Below are 18,648 nucleotides of genomic sequence, written 5' to 3' on the forward strand. Positions count from 1 at the left end.
AACTCTTTTAGTTCCCATGCCAAAGAGTGATGTTCTATTGACATGCAAGCTGGCAGTTTTGGCCGGGCCATAAATTTCTGGCTGGCAAATGAGGCTGTGCTGCCCACCCTCAACGCCTGGCGGCCTTTGGGTGTAGTGGTTCCGCGTTGCGTCGCCAGCGTTCAATCCAATGGATTATTGTCTACCCTTGGCTGTCGGCTGGAGCTCGATCAATTGGAGCTCTTCCCGAGCTGGACTTAACCCACATTGTGGCCATTAAAAAGCCATTCCCCATTTTGCGAGGATGGCCATTTGACAACGCCCGGTGCGAAATGCAAAATGCAAATTGCACTGGCAATTGCCACACGCTTCATTCCGCCCCCTCATTTCCCATTCCGTTCCCTTCCTTCCTTTTCCAGCTCTCGAATGCCCCGTCCAATCCTCGCCAGCTCAGACATCACCCACTGCATTTGCCACATCTTAGATAAGTGCATTGTGCATTGCATGCAATTTGGTTGCATGTATTGCCGCAACAGCAGCAACATGCAACAGCAGACCCAGCAACTTTGCCGCGCTCTTGGTCTTGAACTTGTGAATTTGCTAGACAACAACAAGCCAAAAGCCAGGAGAAGCAGCAGCCACCACTGGCAGCTCCAACAGCAGCAACAGCAGCAACAACTGCCAGCAGCAATCAGCGGCAAGTGAATGAGCTTAAATTGTCCCAGCTACAGTGGGCCCAATACTTCATTTGCTAGACTAAAATCCAGCATCAGTATATAAGTTATTAAATCTAGTACTACTACTTAGTAGTATGTAAACTAGGCACATCAATTTCATCATAATATATTTAAAATATTTCTTATCCCTTTAGTCTTATGTATTGCCCACTGTTCCATAGCTGCAGGGTAGTTGATTTTCGGTCGGTTTTGGTGGTGGCCATGATGATGGCTTCGCTTGCTGATTCTGCAAACCATCAGCCCATCGCCCCCTCATCCCGGCCGCTTCCCTCTGCCCCTGGATGTTGCATGTTGCTGCCTCAACGCCCTCAGTACGCTATTATATAGTGGGTATGTATATGTGCTGCTGCTGCTGCTGTCTGGTCGTCTGTGGAGCATCAAGGCACTGGGGCAGCGAGGCATCAAGTTCGCAATGGGCGACATGAGATGGCTAACACACACACACACACGTGTGTGTATAAGCCATCTATACAACAGCGAAAAGATAGAGCGAGCAGCAACCGCAGTTACTTTTGGCTAAGACTGCATAGACAAGCCTCAATTAAGTTGCAATTGCAGTTGTTGCTGCTGCTGCTGCGACTGATGTTGCTGCTGCTGCTTTGTTGCTGCCGGGGAAGCGTTGGCGGCATCGGAATTCCACTCTGGAGCTGCCCACGCGCGCGCTGCTCGGCTGCCTGTTTTGCTGATAAAGTCCGAAATGATGTACTACCCATGTGCTGCTGGTGGCTCATTTTGTTTTTCTTCTCTTCATTCTTCATTCTTCGCCTCTTTCATTGCCCATTTTCCACTCCGCCAGCCTGCTGCCTCCCACTAGCACTATTTTTTTCTTTATTCCAGCACAGGAGCGCACTTTTTACATTTTTGTCTTTATTTTCTGTGGTCTTATTATAACTTAATGATTTTCCTATTTTATTTCCTAATCAATATGTGCGTCCTTTATGTGCCCTGCAACTTGTTACTTTGGATTAGTGCTCCTTGGAACGGTGAACGCTTCAGTGGCATCAGTTAGCTCGGTTAGCTCAGTGTTGCCCGTTCCCTCGGCGATTAGATTCGATTGTCGCGGCGTGGTTGAGAACACGACTCCGAATCGTTCAGCCTTCATCTTGATCTGGTCCAGTCGCCCATCGATTTCGGAGAAGATTTCCTCGCTTAAAACCTTCAACTCGGCGATCTCGTAGCGAAAGTCGTTGATATGTCGGGCGATCAGGGCGTGACGCAGATATCGACGGCTATAGCGAAAGCCACTGGACATGTTCGTCTTGGTCACGAGCAGGGCCATCTTTTTGGTGAGCTTGACGGCGGCCAAGGAGCGATGTCTCTGCTGGCAGTTGCTTAGATCGTTGGCGCACTCCTCAGTCCAGGCCAAGTGGACGAGATTCTGGCCCCGAATATCGGCAATCCGTCGCTCCAGACACGTCCACGTTTCGCCCAAGCTGCGCAACATATTCCGGAGCGCGTCGTAGCGGCACAGGAGTTCGGTTAGTTGGCACTGGATGTGATGCTGGGCACGTTGGATGCAGCGTATCTCCGATTGCTTCGCATTCAGGCCACTGCAGGAGATTGGATCCTCCGGCGCTTCCGATGGTTGGCTCATATCCTGCAATTGCTGATTCCTGCGGAGCTGACTACGCAGTATGTCGATTCTTTTCAGTATCTCGTCCAGACCCTGAATGGCAGTCAGGGTTTTCGTCTCCTCGTCGGTGGTTATGCCCTCCTCGCCCATTCCGCATGGCAGTAGTTCCATCTCCTCCTCCTGTGAGTCGGTTTCCTCATCAACTGGTGCCCGATCCAAGGAAGTGACTATCCTCTGATTGCCCGTCGAAATAATCGGATCTCCTGCGAGCTGACATTTGGTGGTCGTTCGCGCTATGACATCTATGTCCGCCAGATTGGCCTTGTGACAGTCGCCCAGGTTGCGCAGCAGATGGAAGTCCTCGTCGAGCGGATAATCCCTTGGTTCGTCGTCATTGGAAAGTATCATCTTCACCTTATCCATTTTGGTTTCTTATTTTTTAACAAATTGTATATCTAAGTCTGAGTAGATGTGTGTGCAATATGTGTGTGTTAGGGTAAAACAAAAGCATAGCCCACTTAACTTGAGTTTTTCAAACTCCTAGTGGTTCCTCATTTCGAAACCACTCCAAACCGCTCCTGTCTTTTTGGCCTGGCGCTGATAAGAAAATTTATGGCTGCTCAGTTGCTCTGGCGGCATAATTGCGCACCCACATCCAGAGCCCCACATCCAAATCCGCAGAAACATCCACTCCACTCCACATGGAGTCCGGCAGCAGAAAACGAAAAACAACGATGAGTAAGAAAGAAACAAAAGAAAAGCTGAGAGCTGAGAGCTGTGGGGCAGAGGCTTGTGGGCTGGCTTTTGGCGTGTGGCTTCATCGGCAATTCTTCTAGTCAGCCCTCGCCCCCTTTCTTCCCCCGCTTCCCCGCCAGCCGCCATCCATTCAGCCACCATCAACTGCCGGCAGTTGACTTTGTTTACCCGCAAGTTGTAATTTTCTGCGAAAACCGTCAGCCGCAGAATTGCTTTTCTCCATCTCCATCTCTCACAAGCTCAGTCTTCTGTCTCTGATAAATCCCGCTTCTGTCTGTCTTCCACTCAGTCACCCCTGTTCGCCGCTTTCTTCTGGGCTCCTATTCCATGCTCCCCCTTTTTCTCCAATTGCAATTGGTGCCCCCGATCGCGGTCTTGCGGTGATCTTTCTTCTGGGCCCTGCCTTGCTAATTGCTTGCCAGAGATTCGGGCCTCTACTTAGGACATCATCCCAAAACCCATTCGAAGCAGTGCACAAAATTGAGCTAGCAAATCTTCTAGGGTCTACAAGTTAGAAATTCGATTAGAAATTGGTAAGTAAGGGTCTATAGTTTTGCATTATTATATAAACGAACAATTGCTGAGTTATTTTTTAATGTCAGAGAAATATCAGAATATTGCGTTCAGTGTTCCTTTCCACGCAACATCAGCGATTGACAGGCTTTTAGTCAACTTTGCTATTCCATTTGGAGCCATCTCGCCATCGTGGCATCTGCTGAATGCTGAATTGTCACATGTGGAATTTCGCAGGTCTCTAAGAAACGTTTAGGCATGTGAGCTGCGGATAGGATACGACGGCCCAAGAATGGGGTCAGGTTAAACCAATATTTGGTGGAGCCTGGGCAGGCATTTAAAAAAGAAAAAGATGAAATATGCACATAGCTGCAAGAAATGAGAACGAGATGAGGCCAAAATAATTCCCACAACTTATATACTTAATAATGTGCCTTATTTTATTTGCATTTCATGGGTGCAAAAAAGCGAATGAATTAAGAGGCCTGGCGGAGCCGAGAACTGTACCGCTAAGATGCCTAATTACATCCAAGACGAGCGATGACCGATGATGGCCATAAAAGTTCACATGATCTGCTGATCTCCCGGAGGCCTTGGTCATGCAGGAAGTTCAAGTGCGCGAGAATGGGTATGCGAACAGGGGGGGTACTCCCATCCAGACATCCAGACATTCATATATTCCGACTTGAGTTGCCCCAAGTTGACTTGACTCAACCTGGCGCGGTCAAATCTTCGCGGCTGCGAAGCTTCGGTAGCGAAAATCAGCAGCAGCAGCAGAAGACTCCGAAGAAGATAAGCGATCATAAAATAATAATAAAAAGAAAAACAGCGCAGAAACAGAAAGAGAAACAACTGGGAGAAAACGAGTAGCGAATAATGCAATATACATTAGATATAGAACAAGTCTATAGAAAATTACGATTTATGTAACAAGTTGAGGAATTCAAGTGCATTTATTTCCGCATCTGGAACTAAGTGGAGAAGCCAGCGCATAAAAAATAATGCCAAACTCCGACTGGATCGACCTGGTGATATCCTGTAATAGCAGATGAGCCACCCAAGTGCTTTTGTCTCGCGGAGAAGTATTAGTTTATTTGGATTATTTCCATTATTGCTTGACTTTGAAGTTACATTGATTTCCCAAACTGAAGATACCATCTAGTCGAACATACTCTTCAGGTTGCAATATTAAGCAGCACACCGATCAAAAGCAAAGCAAAGAAAGCGATTTTCCGATGTGCTGTGCGTTGGGGGAGTGGGGAACCAGTGGGGTCTAGGATCAGATTGGATAGGATGGCATCGGATCGGATTGGTGCAGTGCATCCATCAGAGCAGCGCCATGAGTCAGTCAGTCAGCCAACTAGTCAGTCAGTCAGTCAGTTAGTCAGTTATTAAATGTGACCATAAGAAATAGAAACAACACCAGACACAGGCGGACGATAAGAGGGCAGTTACGGGGAGTTATTACATAACAGCGGGCACAATTGCGAATTGCGAATGGGATTGTTGAGTGCGGCAGAAGAAAATACAAGAAAAGAAAATAATAATAAAAAAAAAGAGGAAAGATGGGAGATGAAATGGCAAAAGAGGTGGACTTGTAAAAATCATAGCGCTGCTAAAGCGTAAAGGCAAAGAATTATAATTTTCCAATCAACTGATAAATTTTTAATGATGCGACGGGCCAGAGAACTTGAGGTTGCTGGGGATGCTATGGGATCTCTAATATGTTGTCCAAAGTGCATGCTGGAATCCCACTGCGTTGTGCTGATCATGATCATTGCCAGCTGGTAATGATCATGGTATAGACGTTTGGACATGTGTTAGAGACATTCCCATAGGTGTGATTGCCGGCGCGCAAGAACAAGAAAGACACCAAATTACTGTTACCTAGACGTCCACATGGGCGGGTGGCCAGTCGCCGGGTGAGTGCAAGGGGGAGGGGCAAGGGGCAAGGGGCACTAAGCTGGAAAATCGCTGGAAAAAGAGGCGCCGCAAATTCACTTGGTGACGAGTGACTAGTGACGCCGCAGTCGCCATTGGCACTGGTCCAAAAAGTGGTTTCGTGATCGATGCGGGCTTTTGATGCCCCTGACTACCAGCTTGATTGCCACCACCACCAGCTGCCCCCTTCCCTTGTGGATGATCCACCCCCTTCCTTTGGACATTTCCCATGCAAATAAACCCCGCGTTTTCTAATGAAGTTGTCTATCTGCCGGCGTTTTAAGCCGCGTCTTTAAACCTCTGCCATTTGAAAAGTGCTCAATCAAGGAACGACATAGCGAAAAGCAGGTAAATCAATTTGTTGAACTTTTGTACGAGTTTTCTGTAGATAAAAAGCATAAATATTATACCAGCCATTTTTGTCATAGCTTACCGAAAAAATATCGAAGAGCTAAAAGAATGACTGTTCTGTGCAGCTAATTATCAACTATAATGATTCCTATCACTTTTCTACTGAATTCAAAACAAAATTTTGTTTGGCTAATTTTCGCATTTTTCATTCATTTTTGCGAAAAATTGACAAAATTTTACATTTTAAGGCTTGAGTGCACCTGGATAGGAAATTTTCTGACGAATTTAACGATGTATGGCATTCTACATTTGCACAACTATTTTTTTAGTTGTAGTAAAAAAACTGATTCGTTTTGGGCCGAAAATTGGAACACAAATATTTGTCAAAAATATTAATATATTTTAGGCGATTTTGGTCATAACTCGCAGGAAAATGATCGCAGAACTTAAAGAATTACTGTTTTGTGCAACTTATTGGCAACGAAAATAATCCCTATCACTTTTTTACCGATTTAAAAAAAAATTTTTTTTCGTAAAATTTTTCATTTTCTGCAACAAATAAATTTGACAAAAAATGGTCAAAATTTAACATTTCTAGGCTGGAATGCCACTTTATTGGAAATTTTCTAACAAACTCAACGATGTACGTCAATATGCATTTGGACCAATACTCTTATTGTTATTAACAAAATACTGATTATTTTGGGCGAAAATTGGGAATTTTTGTGCGAAACTTGTGGATAGGTTGCTTATCGCTGGTGCCATGATTTCTAATGATATTCCCAGCTGCTTTTCCAACCCCTCAGTTGGTCATGGGAGAATTCGCATTTTGGCAAGCGATCGATTGTGACCGTTATTTAATAAGGAAATTTTATCAGGCAACTGCGGTGGTGATGGTGATGGTGGTGGGGGTTTCGTCGTCCAGACTCAGGTGGCAAAGTGTCCATGTCGACGACGTCCAAGTCGAAAGGCGCCAAAAGCTCGCAACGTTTTTCATTTCGTGCCCGCAGCCGTTGCACGCATACAAATTACGAATGCAAATGCGAAATCCCAGACCCGAGTTTTCCCGCTCGCCCCCTCCGGGATGCACCACTCCCCCTTAGCCCCTTGTGGTTGCCCCAAGGAAAAGGCGGATCGAATGGACAGCAAATTGTTCGCACGCTTCGCTCTAGGGTAAAAAAAAAATATAAAGAAAAAAACAAATCGAAATAAGACAAAAAAGAAAAAAAATCGAAGAGAGGGTCTTCTAGTAAATGCGTTAGCGATTTTCGCACATTTTCTTTTATTTTTCAATTACGACGTGTTCGAAGCGAGACAAAGCCAACACACACACACACACAAACGGACAGCCACAAAGTAAGCTGAAGTGTGCACACTAAAAATGAGATACTAATCAAAAATTAAGCATTATATATTTGTCGAAAATTAAGGAAAATTAGAGCTGTACTTAAGTATATTAACATGGTTTTGTTACGTATTTTCTGAGCTCGCCATAAATTTTATTTCGTATAATTTACTTTCAGGCTGTATTTTCTCGCAGTGCATGTATCGGCAAACGATCGGAGTTCGCAGCAAAGCCAATAAAAAGTTGATCGTCGCTGCTTAGCCACATATCTTTCCTTTAGTTTTTTTCTCAACTTCTCCCCGATCTCACTCACTTGTGCGCCGATCATCGCAGTTTGTCAATTAATTGATTGCATTCTCCGCAATTGCTTGGCCAACAATAATAACTGTCGTATTTGCGCTTAAATATGTGCATCTCTTTGGACCTCCCCCCATCAATGTGATCTGCGATCCGTACTGAAAGTTCCGTGGAAAGATCGCTGTAAAGGCCATTTCGTTTCGCCTTGTACCCTCACAACAGGCATTGCCATATGACTTTGAATCCTGACTGCATTCACTTGGAAATCATATTAGTTCAGAATTTGCAGCAGGATGTTTAGAGCATTCCCGAGTCGAGATGGGATTTAGGCATAAGCATACACCTGATACTCAAAGCTAATGCAAAAGACTGAGGCCCGAGGGTCCCCGGCATCAATTGATTTATCATATACTTATATTCCTAGCCTTCCTAGCCATCGTTTACCGTTCAGCGTTGGCCCACTTGGGATTGTTCTCAGGCTCAATTAGCCAGCTTTTGAGCCAGAGTCCGAGGCGAATTTCCATTCATTGCCGTCAACGTTGGTCCCCCCGCCCCCCATTTCATTTCCCATTTTCCAGTGCCATTTGTGCGGCTTTTCTTTCGCCAAATAAATCATCGAAGCAGTTCATCTTATTTTTACTTTAATTGAAATTAAAGTGAATGGTATTGAACTCAGTCGATTTGCTTGGTAGTTTACCCCCAATTTTCCTGCATTTATCAGTCAATACAGAAAATGTGAATTACAATAAATAAAGTGGGAATTGTGGCCTAATTTGAAGTATAATATTTATTTTTGTTATTCCAGCTGCAACAGAAATCTTGCAAGCTTAATTCCACATTTATTTCAGTTTAACTAGTTTAATTAAAGTTAATAGTATGGAAATTATTCCTTTTTTCCGTGCTCATTTCCCTTGTTTTTCCGCAGTTTCCCTTGATTTCCATTTGAATTAATGCACAGAGCTAGAGAACTAAGAGTTTTTCCCTGTTGAAAGACTCAGTGGAAAACAAAAAAAAATGTAAATTGATAATGCAGATTCATCGGCTTCATGGACTTCCACTAGTTCTCGCATTAAAGTTTTATGGACTTGCCTTAGTGCCTTACATTGCCGGCGCGCACTGTCCGCTCTTCTATGCCTTAAGGAACCCGAATGAATTTATATGCGTATTTATTTATTTATTTATTTTGGTTTATTTTCTTTTCTTCGATCTGATCCGATCCGATGCGACTCATTTCATTATTCTTTTCATTTCGCCTGGCTTTGTTTCGTTTCATTTTTTAATTGTCCCCCTTTGGTTTTGTTGCCCAATTAGGATTTTCTATAGAAAGCCAATGGGTTTATTTCGTTTTATTGGCTTTTAATGAATGCAATTCCAAATCCACGCACCGGCCATTGTTGGCTCTCTGATTTTTATGTGTTTCTAATTGGGAGGCCCGCCGGCGGCGGGGAAATGTCAAGTCATCGAGAGTTGCAATCGATTGAATCGATAGGTGGTGCTGGTAGGTGGCAGGTGGGGAAAGGTGAGCAAGGTCGCCCTCAAAATGGAAAACACAAAGCTTCGAGTTTCAAAAAAAAAAGCAAACATTTCTTTCTGGTTTTCTTAGTTTTATGGGGCTGTTCGGACCCTTCGACTTGATTTTGTCTACATAAAAAATAGGGGAACACAACTTCTAACCATTTCTCACCACTGCTGCTAAACATCTCATTTTGGCAACGATTTGCTTTGCATAATAATGGGACTGAGAAATGAGGCCTAAGATTCGGTGTTTTTGAACATTCTTTGTGTGGATCGATATTGGGGTTTAATGAATCGTTAGTAGTATTAGGCTATTTCTTATTGAAATAATCAATATTTATATACCTCTTGCTTCTTGTGGCCTTTGTCATAGTTTTTCATAGAACATTCCAGGATTTCCGCTTCTCAGGGATCGCGATTCCGCTCTGCGGAAGTTAACCCATTAAAAAGACGAACAACTTGGGCCATTTTCTAACCCAAAATTTCGGTTGCCGCCCCTGCTCCACCTTTCCACGGAAATTCCCATGTCCGTTAAGTTGGTGGAACATACATATATGGTTTTATAGGGGGAGCAGCATCTATTCATTCCCATAGATCCAGTTCCATCAACCCTTCTGCGCACCCTCGATCATCATCATCATCTGTTGTCTAGCTGAGGATCTGTCACAGGTAAATGGGAAATAAAATAGTAGAGGGTTGATATCCTGGAATAGGTGAATATTTGACTAATGCTACCTGCCCCTTCGTATGCGGATGCAAAAAGAAATGCGCTCCGGTTCTCACATATCGATCAACACAATTTGATTCGCATTTCGCTGGCACCCTCGCCAGATTTTCAACATCCATTTCCCATTCGTGGGAGTCGTGGGAAATCCTCACAGGTGCTGTTTCCAAATGGCCCATATGAAATTCAATACTTTTGCTCATATTTCCCTCAAACATTGTTGCAAATATTTGCTTAATCCGATTTGTTTTGTGAGAATTTCTTCGTGGACGGGCGTGTGCGTTGGATAATTTTTCCCAAAGGGGATTTCCTTTAGTTTTTTTCCCCCCGCTCCACTGCATCATCATTCGGTCTTGTGTGGTCAATGGGATTTAGAAAAGAATCAAAGATCTGGCAATTAACAAAAATGATTTGATGAAACAGAAGCTGGACAAAACGACAACCGCAATGATGACAGTTGGACAAATCAACAAATCACGATCACACGAAAATCACGATTTCTTGTCCCGAAACATCAATGCCATCGGAAGAGAAAAGGAAAGAGTATAGGAAGCTAAAAAACAGTAGCTAAAAAGCAGGCAATCTAACAACAGCAACAACGAACAGAAGCAACAAACCCTTGGCAACTAAGAATTGCCAAGCGCAATCTCTTTATTCCTAAATCTTTCATAAATGGATTCGAAACATGAAATACTCTTGTGCAAAAAAAGAAAAATAAATAAATAAACCATAAAAATCTTTACATTTGAAGTGATATTTGCTTAGTTCTAAGCAAGAAGTTAATCTAGATGAGTTTAAATTATTTAAAAAATTTGAAAATAAATCTGTTATGCCGCTGCACATAATGATACCCTATAGAATGCTACCACTGACTTTTGTCATGGCGCATGCTTAACAAGAAAACGTTGTTCAACAAGTATCGGCCAAAACGAAATGTGGCCAAAATGTGTAAGCAATTTGTCAACATCATATGACAACCGAGCCGAGCTAAGCCCAACAACCGACAACGAACAGCAGCAGCAAAGCAGCAACATCTGCAACATTATTGACATTAGGGCACCTGTTTGTTTGCCCACTAAACTATGATTACCGTTTGCCATACCCTCACTCGAATGCGCAGACAAACGTATTGCCAAAGGTGAACATGGTACAACAATTCGGTGTGGAGTTCAGTAATTGTGCAATCGAGTATTATACACTAAGTGACTTGATTCGATTTTAACTATAAATAAATGATTTAAATACAAGTATATGTTGTTTTGGTGACCCGCCAACTTGTTTGTTTGTTTCCTGCTGCTACATAAACTATGATAAAACACTGTTCCATAGAACCCGTGATGCATTTGCCATATTTCAACACTATTTTGCAGCTCATAAAATAGTGTATTCCCAGCGACCTGCTGGATCTCCACCAAAGAACTGCGATTGCTTTCTTGTCTGTCATTGAGCCGACAGCACGCGTACCTCCAGTAACAACAACCATACTGACAATGGCAGCAATATCAACAAGTTGGTCATAACTCGTGACTGACTACACCAGACGGCCAAGAAGAGGCTGCGGGAATTGGATGTGGCTGTGGATGTGGATGTGGCTGTGGATGGTTATGGAGTCAACGTGAATCACAGACAAAAAAAAACCCTTAGAAGGAAACACAATTTAACTTCGAGTCTCAAGATCGGCAACAATTATAATTAGAGGATTAAGTGATTTCCCTATAAGTAAGCCTTATAACTTAAGTATTGTAAACTGTGCTATGATGCCCTTTTTTTGCTCAGTGTAAGCTCGAGTCAAGTGGCCAAGTGAAAGAGCCAAAAGTCCATGAGCAAGTCAAAAAGACCGAGTCCGGGCTGCACTTTGTGGCCACAACTCAATGGCAAAAATGTTTTCGTTGTTGCTTTTTGGTCAATGAACAAGAAAAATGGGTTTTCACGGTTACATGCGTCCGCGGCTCAAATGCACGGAGATATACTTACTCATAAGTATATGCAAATGGCCCAAAGAAAAGCGGAAAACCAGCCGCATGTGCAGGTGTGTGATATATCAGCGTTTTGGTTTTTCTATTTTCCATTTTTCCTTTGGCAGGGGGGTAAACTGATAGGAATATTGCATGGGATATGCGCAGAGCTCAACGAAAACATCCTGTCAGCGATGGAGTTTCTCACGATAGCAGGGAAGCGAGGAGAGCAAAAGGAGCAGTCCCGCAAAAAGGATCTCGCGTCTCGATTTCCCATTCACGCCTCTTTTCAGGTAGAATCCAAATGTTGAGCAGGTAGTTTTGAGTGGAGCAGAAATGATTTCGAAAGAGATTCAGACAGCCAGATAGAACACTTTAGTCCTATTCTTGCCAAAAATTGCATTTCAATCAGGGTCCTTTTTTGCTTTTTCCTTGACCCACTTTCACTTTCACCTCGCTCGGCACAATCTTATCTTAATGAGCTCAGTGAGTAGAACAAAATAGCCTGCACCCCCTCGCAGTGAGCAACTAAAATGAAATTATGGTAATTTTTGTTTTGCCAAGCCATTACATGGCTGAGCAATTTTCCATAACCGCCCGAACTAAACAGCTGCCGATGTTCCAAGAAGTTCAAGTGTTGAAAGCATTTTCATGGCTTTATTCCCTAATTAAGCAGTTGGTTTTCCTTGAGCTCGAAACAAAAGCGCGCACTGGCAGAAATCTTGGATGAAGCTACCATTTGAATTCATTATGATATGTGTAGAGTATTTGATGAATACTGCTACTATTTGTTCTCCGTGCAAATGGGTGGTGGTGGGTCAAGGTAGACCCACTTTCCTAACCAACGCTGCCCACTCGATGGCTAATGACAAGTTGGTCTGTTGCTCTCCGGCATAATTAATGTGCATTAAAGTCGCAGTCTAAAAAGCCACAACTAGCATTTGATGTATGCAAAAGGGGCTATGGCTATCTGTGTATTTCCCTTAGTGGGCCACGTGCTGACCTGCGTTCGTCTTGGTCGCGTGCCCATCCAAAACCCCACCCACATGTCTAGAGAGACCCACCATCCTCTGCTGTGCGCCTTTTGTTCCAAGTGGCGTTTTCTTTCGGAGATCGGGCATGGAGCACGCTTGGGGTGGTCAATCATGGCAGTCAGCCGGCCGTTAAGCTGGGCTCAACTGTACTTTTTTTTTTTCGAAACTCCCCCTCTTCGTGCAGTGACAACTATGTGCATGATCATCTAATCAGGCAGTGTCATAAGGGGAAATAATCGAAAAATCACATGGATTTGCTACGAGAGCATGAAGTTATTAAAACTGGTTGCAAATATTATTGTAGAGTGATGCGGTGACTGATGCTGTTCGCGTGAGCATAGATCCAACTATATGTACATCTCTGCAGTTTAATGTATCATCTTGAAATTGCAATGCAAATGAAATTCGAAATGCAAAAATATATTAAAATATAAGGACCTTCCCTCGTAGCTAGCATAATTGCAACACATTTATGTACGTGTAACATATTTAATTCAATTAAGGGGACAACACGCAACACGCACGAGACCCACATGCTATACATCTCTATTAAGGAGACACAGTGCACAGTGAATGTTGCATGTGGAGCAGCTGCAACAACTGTGAACTCGAACTCGTCTGGTCGCGATTGCGGCTGCCTTCACGTTGTCTCTCGAGTATTTGTCAATTAGATTTTTAATTGCTGAAATATGAATGTAGGCGCAGCAGCAACAAATGCCTTGACTTTGACGTTGACAGCGGCGGCAGCAGCAGCAGCAACAGCAGCAGCAGCAGCAACATGCAGCAAATGCATCTGCAGCATTCGCAGCCTGTTTTGCCTGTTTTCTTGCTGCTGCTGCTGCTGCTTCAGACGACGATGATTATTAAATGCAACTTAGATCAGATCAAAAGCAGCAATTGCAGCCAGAGCAGCAGCAGCGGCAGCAACGAACGCGATTAAATCGAAATTCTATGCGCCATTGACCGACCGCTCCTCCTTCTGCGTCTCGAAAATGGAATGGAAAAAAGATGGAAAATATAATCCCCGCGCGTCTGGGAAAGATGGATCGCGTGCCAGGCGACTGCGACTAGTTGAAATATTGTTATTATGCTATGGCTAAAAGTGAATGATTGCCGGGAAATCTCGGCTCTGCAGACCAGACTGCATGTGCTGCTGCTGCTGCTGCTGCTGCTGCTGCTGCTTGCAGCTGCATCACTGCAGACGACCGACCGAGTAGCATAAGTTGTTGTATTTGCAACATTTGGCCCAAACAGTTGCTGCACTTGCAACATGATGCATGCTGATAGACGACGATAGATTATCAGCAACAGGCTGCCAACAGCAACAGCAGCAACCTCTGAAAATCTCGATTGGTGAAGGTTGTTCTCTCTGGCCGGCATTTAATGGTTTATCAAACAGGTGATCAAGGCAGCTCTGGGGTAAGAGCCACAAATAGATTCGCAAACAAGGCACTGTTAGAACGAATACAGAAATCAGGCATTTTTAGTAAAAATACTACTGGAAGTTATATGTTTCATCACTATGTACCAACTATAATAGAATTTATTAGCATACAAAAACTGGCGGCAACTGGAAAGAACCAGGACATCGGACTAAAGCCATAACTTGCGCCACTAAAACAGCAATTAATGCTTTGGCCGGCAGCAAAAACAGCGGCAACATCTCTGCAACATCAACAATATCAACTGCGGCAACTGCGGCAAACATGCCTGCAACAGCAGCAGTAATAAATTAATTAAGCAGACGCCTGGTGATTGCCCCGTCGTTGTTCTCGACTTCTGTTCACCTCGGGGCCTAATTAAAATTAGCGCCAGATTACGCATACGCCACGTGTGCGGTGTCAGGGAACAATCAGTATGGGGATTAAGCTTAAGTTGGGCTAAGCCTAAGACGGCGGGAAAAAGCAGACGGCTCATCATCATGTTGCAAGTACCCTGGTACTCGTACTCGTACCGCTGATGTTTGCATAGAGTGCACTTACCGTTAGCCAAGGAGGATTCAATGTGCGAGTCTGTATATAAATATTTTCATTTGCCGCACGGCTGCTAACTGAGTGACTCGAAGACCCCGAGTTCTCCTCCCGATTTCCCGACTTTCCGACTTTCCGACTTCAGCTGGCACAACGTGCCTCGTTCGCAGTTTCATGGCTTTCATGGCAAAAGTGGCAGCAGTTGTCGTGCCATGTGCAACACACAACTGCAAGGCATGGTAATAAACTTATCTTAAGTGAATTTGTTGAGTTCTGATTTCTTGTATCTTTTTTTTTTTTTAGCTACTCTCATATTTCAACAGTTTAAATCGAAATATATATCGTTATTCATAACCCAAACCAATGATATTCACAACGTTCCTTTCTCCATTCTGACTGGCCGAATGGTTCAATAAATTGTTGTTAAATAGAACAAAAAACGAGCAAGAGACTCGAAAGCATTCGAATCGTATTAATTCATATTAAAAACGCGGAATGGGGGGCATCTTGAAATCTATATTGAAATCAAATGAGATACAAAGATGCTACCCAGGAATATTGCGGGCATATTCGTGAGACACCATGTGGAATTAAAAAAAAAAAGTTACACACATTTAAGGTCACAAAAATGCCCAATTTTTCGAATGTAGTTATATTTGGAATCTATTTATTTCACTCCATTCATTTGTTCTCTCAGCAACTTGAGATTTCGATTCATAATTCATCGATTTGTCATTTTGTATTTAAATACTTCAACTTAAGGCTGTTGCTTGTCGGCTGTCGGCGGCATTAGCATTTCAATTGATCGGCGGTGACCCACACGAGTGCTGAACTTTAGCGTGCGCCAAGCTCCCCTGTGATCCCATGGCCCTCTCCGATTTTTAACACCTTCCACTGCCTGAATAAATTCAAGAACGATGCTAACAAGAATATCGAAGGAAAGGCCGATAAAGATATCAGTTTTCAATGGACGGAGCACGGAGTGGAGGCACCTGTTCTGTGTTCCAAGAGGCCAGTTCTTGGATATCTCCAGCCTTTTTGACACTTTCGAAAATTTGTTAGCGGCGATTTGCATATGTTCACAGTAAATTCCAAATCTCCAATAATCTCGATGTCCCCACGGCTGCCCATCTCAAACCTAATCGCTAATAAATACAGACTCGTATTTCAAAATGATTTGAATATTTTTGAAAGGCCCTCCCCCTCTCTCTCTCTCTTTTTCCAATTCGTTCCACCCGTGGCGTTTGTTTTGTTCGAAATCAAAACATTTCCCGCTGCCCAGGGAGAAGAAGAAAAGCTGTAATATTTCACACCTTTCCCGAGGAACTTGGACTTTTGAGGATGGGGTTTCCAAGATGAAGATCGCCTTGCTTCGGTTTCGGTCTTCAAAAGAAGTGGAAATACTAACAACTTAATCAAAGTCTTCGCGGTGTATGTAAATTTTTGTTGATCGAATAACTATATTCTTTCGCCGGAAAAGCTAACGATTTATGTAACCTTCATATCGAGAGTTTAGAGAGCTGTTTGCTCTCGTTATTTCCAGGCATTTCTCACGATCTCTACTCGAGTTTTATGTACATTGTGCACATCTTTTTGCCTCATTGATATTTATGACTGATCATTGGGGCTTTCGATATTCGAAAAGTGAACGGTCGCATGTCATTTTGGAAATCGATATTAAAAAGTTTCGGTTCTCTTCCGCATTTTGGATGTTATTACTTTCGATGTTTACGTGTGAACTCAACTCACTCAATTGTTTTTCCGATCGAAGAGTTAAAAAATAACATTTTTTAAGCACAATACTATGACTTTTTTTTAAGTTGAACCATTTATATTTTACAGCCGGTCTCGAAACCTCTCGTTAACATTCTTGGAGAACTGCTCTTCTAATACGATTCACACTTGATCGCTGATGCTAATGATGATGTTTATTGGTTCTTTCTTTCGATTGTTATCGCCTTGGCTAAACCTTTCGTCTTGATTCGCTGCTGCTGCCATTCTATTGATCAATATTTCCAATCGGTTTTGAATTCATTTATCTTTTTTTTTTTTTTGCGCCCAGGTAGCCAGGTGTTTGCCGAAATTGATAAAGCTTCACGCTTCGCATTTAGGCAGCATGAAAAAAAAAAAACAGCTCTGAGACGAAATAAATAAATAAACGTGATAAATAAAAAGAGATTGTCAACACGAACCACGGCGTCGATGATGATGATGTTGGGCTCCCTTGTGCCCAGGAGATGTTAAATAAATTAGGCATTTGATGGCATTTCGGAATTATGCAAAGTTAATGGGCCAGAACATAAAGACGGCCAACGATTTATGCGAACGATTTGCGGGCAATAATGAATTTCATCGTACGAATTTGCTCAAATACTTGCTTGATTTTCAGCTAATTACAAAATATTTCAACTATTTTGTTAACGGTTTCGATTTGTAACCTTTATGCACCACCCCAAAATATCTTGAAAAAATGCGTATCTTTTGTGTATTGATTTAGATTGCCACACAATAGTCCTGAAATTTTTATTGTCTCAACGCTGGCCTAAGAACACAAGACAGATGTGGATGGGGAAAAAGACGAAAAAGTCAGCGAAATAATAACAATAAAATTGAACAATGGAGCGCCATAAATTTTTATTATATTTTACCGTAGTTTTGTCTTTAGTTTAAAGTGGCGTCTATCCATCTCTTTCTACCTGTTGGTTTGTTTGTTTGTTTATTTTTTTTCTCTTTTCAGCCGATCTGCTTTGCAAATAGGAAGCAGAAGCTGCAACAACAAAATATGTCATTGCATACAAAATTTGACTTCATTGTTATCATCAGGTTCTGTTTTTATTAATAAATTGTTCGTTTTGTTGAACCTATCAGTCGTGAATCTATCAGCCGATTGATTGGGTTATTGAACCCTCTTTGCAAAGAGAGAGGCCCATTCGATGGGCTTTGCGAGAATCGTGGCCCAGACACCGTCTGGTGTCTGGGGCATACTGATAAAAGGATTGCCATCTAATCGCATCCGAATTAATCCGATTCAAACTAATCCCATCCAATCCGATCCGTTCCATCCCATTCCAGAGTGTACAAGATATTCACTTTGCCTTCCGATTTTCAACGCTGCCGTTGTTGGCCGGCAAATTAACGCTTGATTAAGAACAATTTTAGCCAGATATGTTGACTCATCAGTGAGAGAAAAGCTATCATTATGCTATGTTGCAACAAAGAGTTTAACCAGTATATGGTATGTGTCCTAGCTCAACATTTATATAATAATAAATTATAATTTTTATTTTTATTTAAGAATTGACTACTAAATGGCTCTAAAAATTCCCAACTTTATCTCAGTGCTGCTGAGATTGTCGCCAGATTTTTCCCAGCTGTCTCCTTAACTTTTGTGGCGCTTTGGCAAAATGCGTTGCTAATTGTTGCCACTAAACTGTTGTTGGCATGCGTTTGACAGTCGGTCAGCAACGGCCTTTCGCTGACCAACCGACAAACTAACTAACTAACTAACCAACCAACCAACCAGCCAACTAACAAACAGTTAGCCACGCCCCTCACGCCTCAGCCTGTGCAGGTTGTTCATTCTGTTTGCCTCCTTTGGCTCATTTGTTTTGATTGAGTTATTAAAATACTTGTTTACACAAGCTTAACAACAACAAGGCGATGTAAAAAAAAATAAACCGAAAATATATTAACTAATATTGGCGAAAGAGGAAGAACCGGGCGCTTTTTATCATTTATTTGCATCGCTCAGGCGATAATTATAAATGTTTTTGATTTGATTTTACAACTCTGCGACTTTGTGTCGCATTTTGCCTCGCACTTCCGTTTCCGCATAATAAAAGAGGATGCTGTGCTGGAAAGGTCTTGATGATGGCTTTAAATTAGCTAGAAATTAGCCTCAAATCGTCTGCAAATTAAAGAATCGCGTAATAAGCACTTAACAGCACTGGAAAAATGC

General features: G+C 42.7%; 1 protein-coding gene across 1 annotated transcript; it reads right to left on the bottom strand.

Annotated features, from left to right (window-relative positions):
- Positions 1-825: 825 nt before the first annotated feature.
- On the bottom strand, positions 826-3,034 carry LOC117146679. Its single transcript, XM_033313044.1, has one exon. The coding sequence runs from the start codon at positions 2,710-2,712 to the stop codon at positions 1,672-1,674; it is 1,041 nt and encodes a 346-aa protein (XP_033168935.1). The 5' UTR covers positions 2,713-3,034; the 3' UTR covers positions 826-1,671.
- Positions 3,035-18,648: the final 15,614 nt, after the last annotated feature.

This window comes from Drosophila mauritiana, chromosome X, assembly GCF_004382145.1.
Source record: "Drosophila mauritiana strain mau12 chromosome X, ASM438214v1, whole genome shotgun sequence".
NCBI lineage: Eukaryota > Metazoa > Arthropoda > Insecta > Diptera > Drosophilidae > Drosophila > Drosophila mauritiana.

Bases quoted from the DNA above. Each gene is read 5' to 3' on its own strand.
- LOC117146679 (XM_033313044.1), bottom strand. From the start codon at position 2,712: ATGGATAAGGTGAAGATGATACTTTCCAATGACGACGAACCAAGGGAT.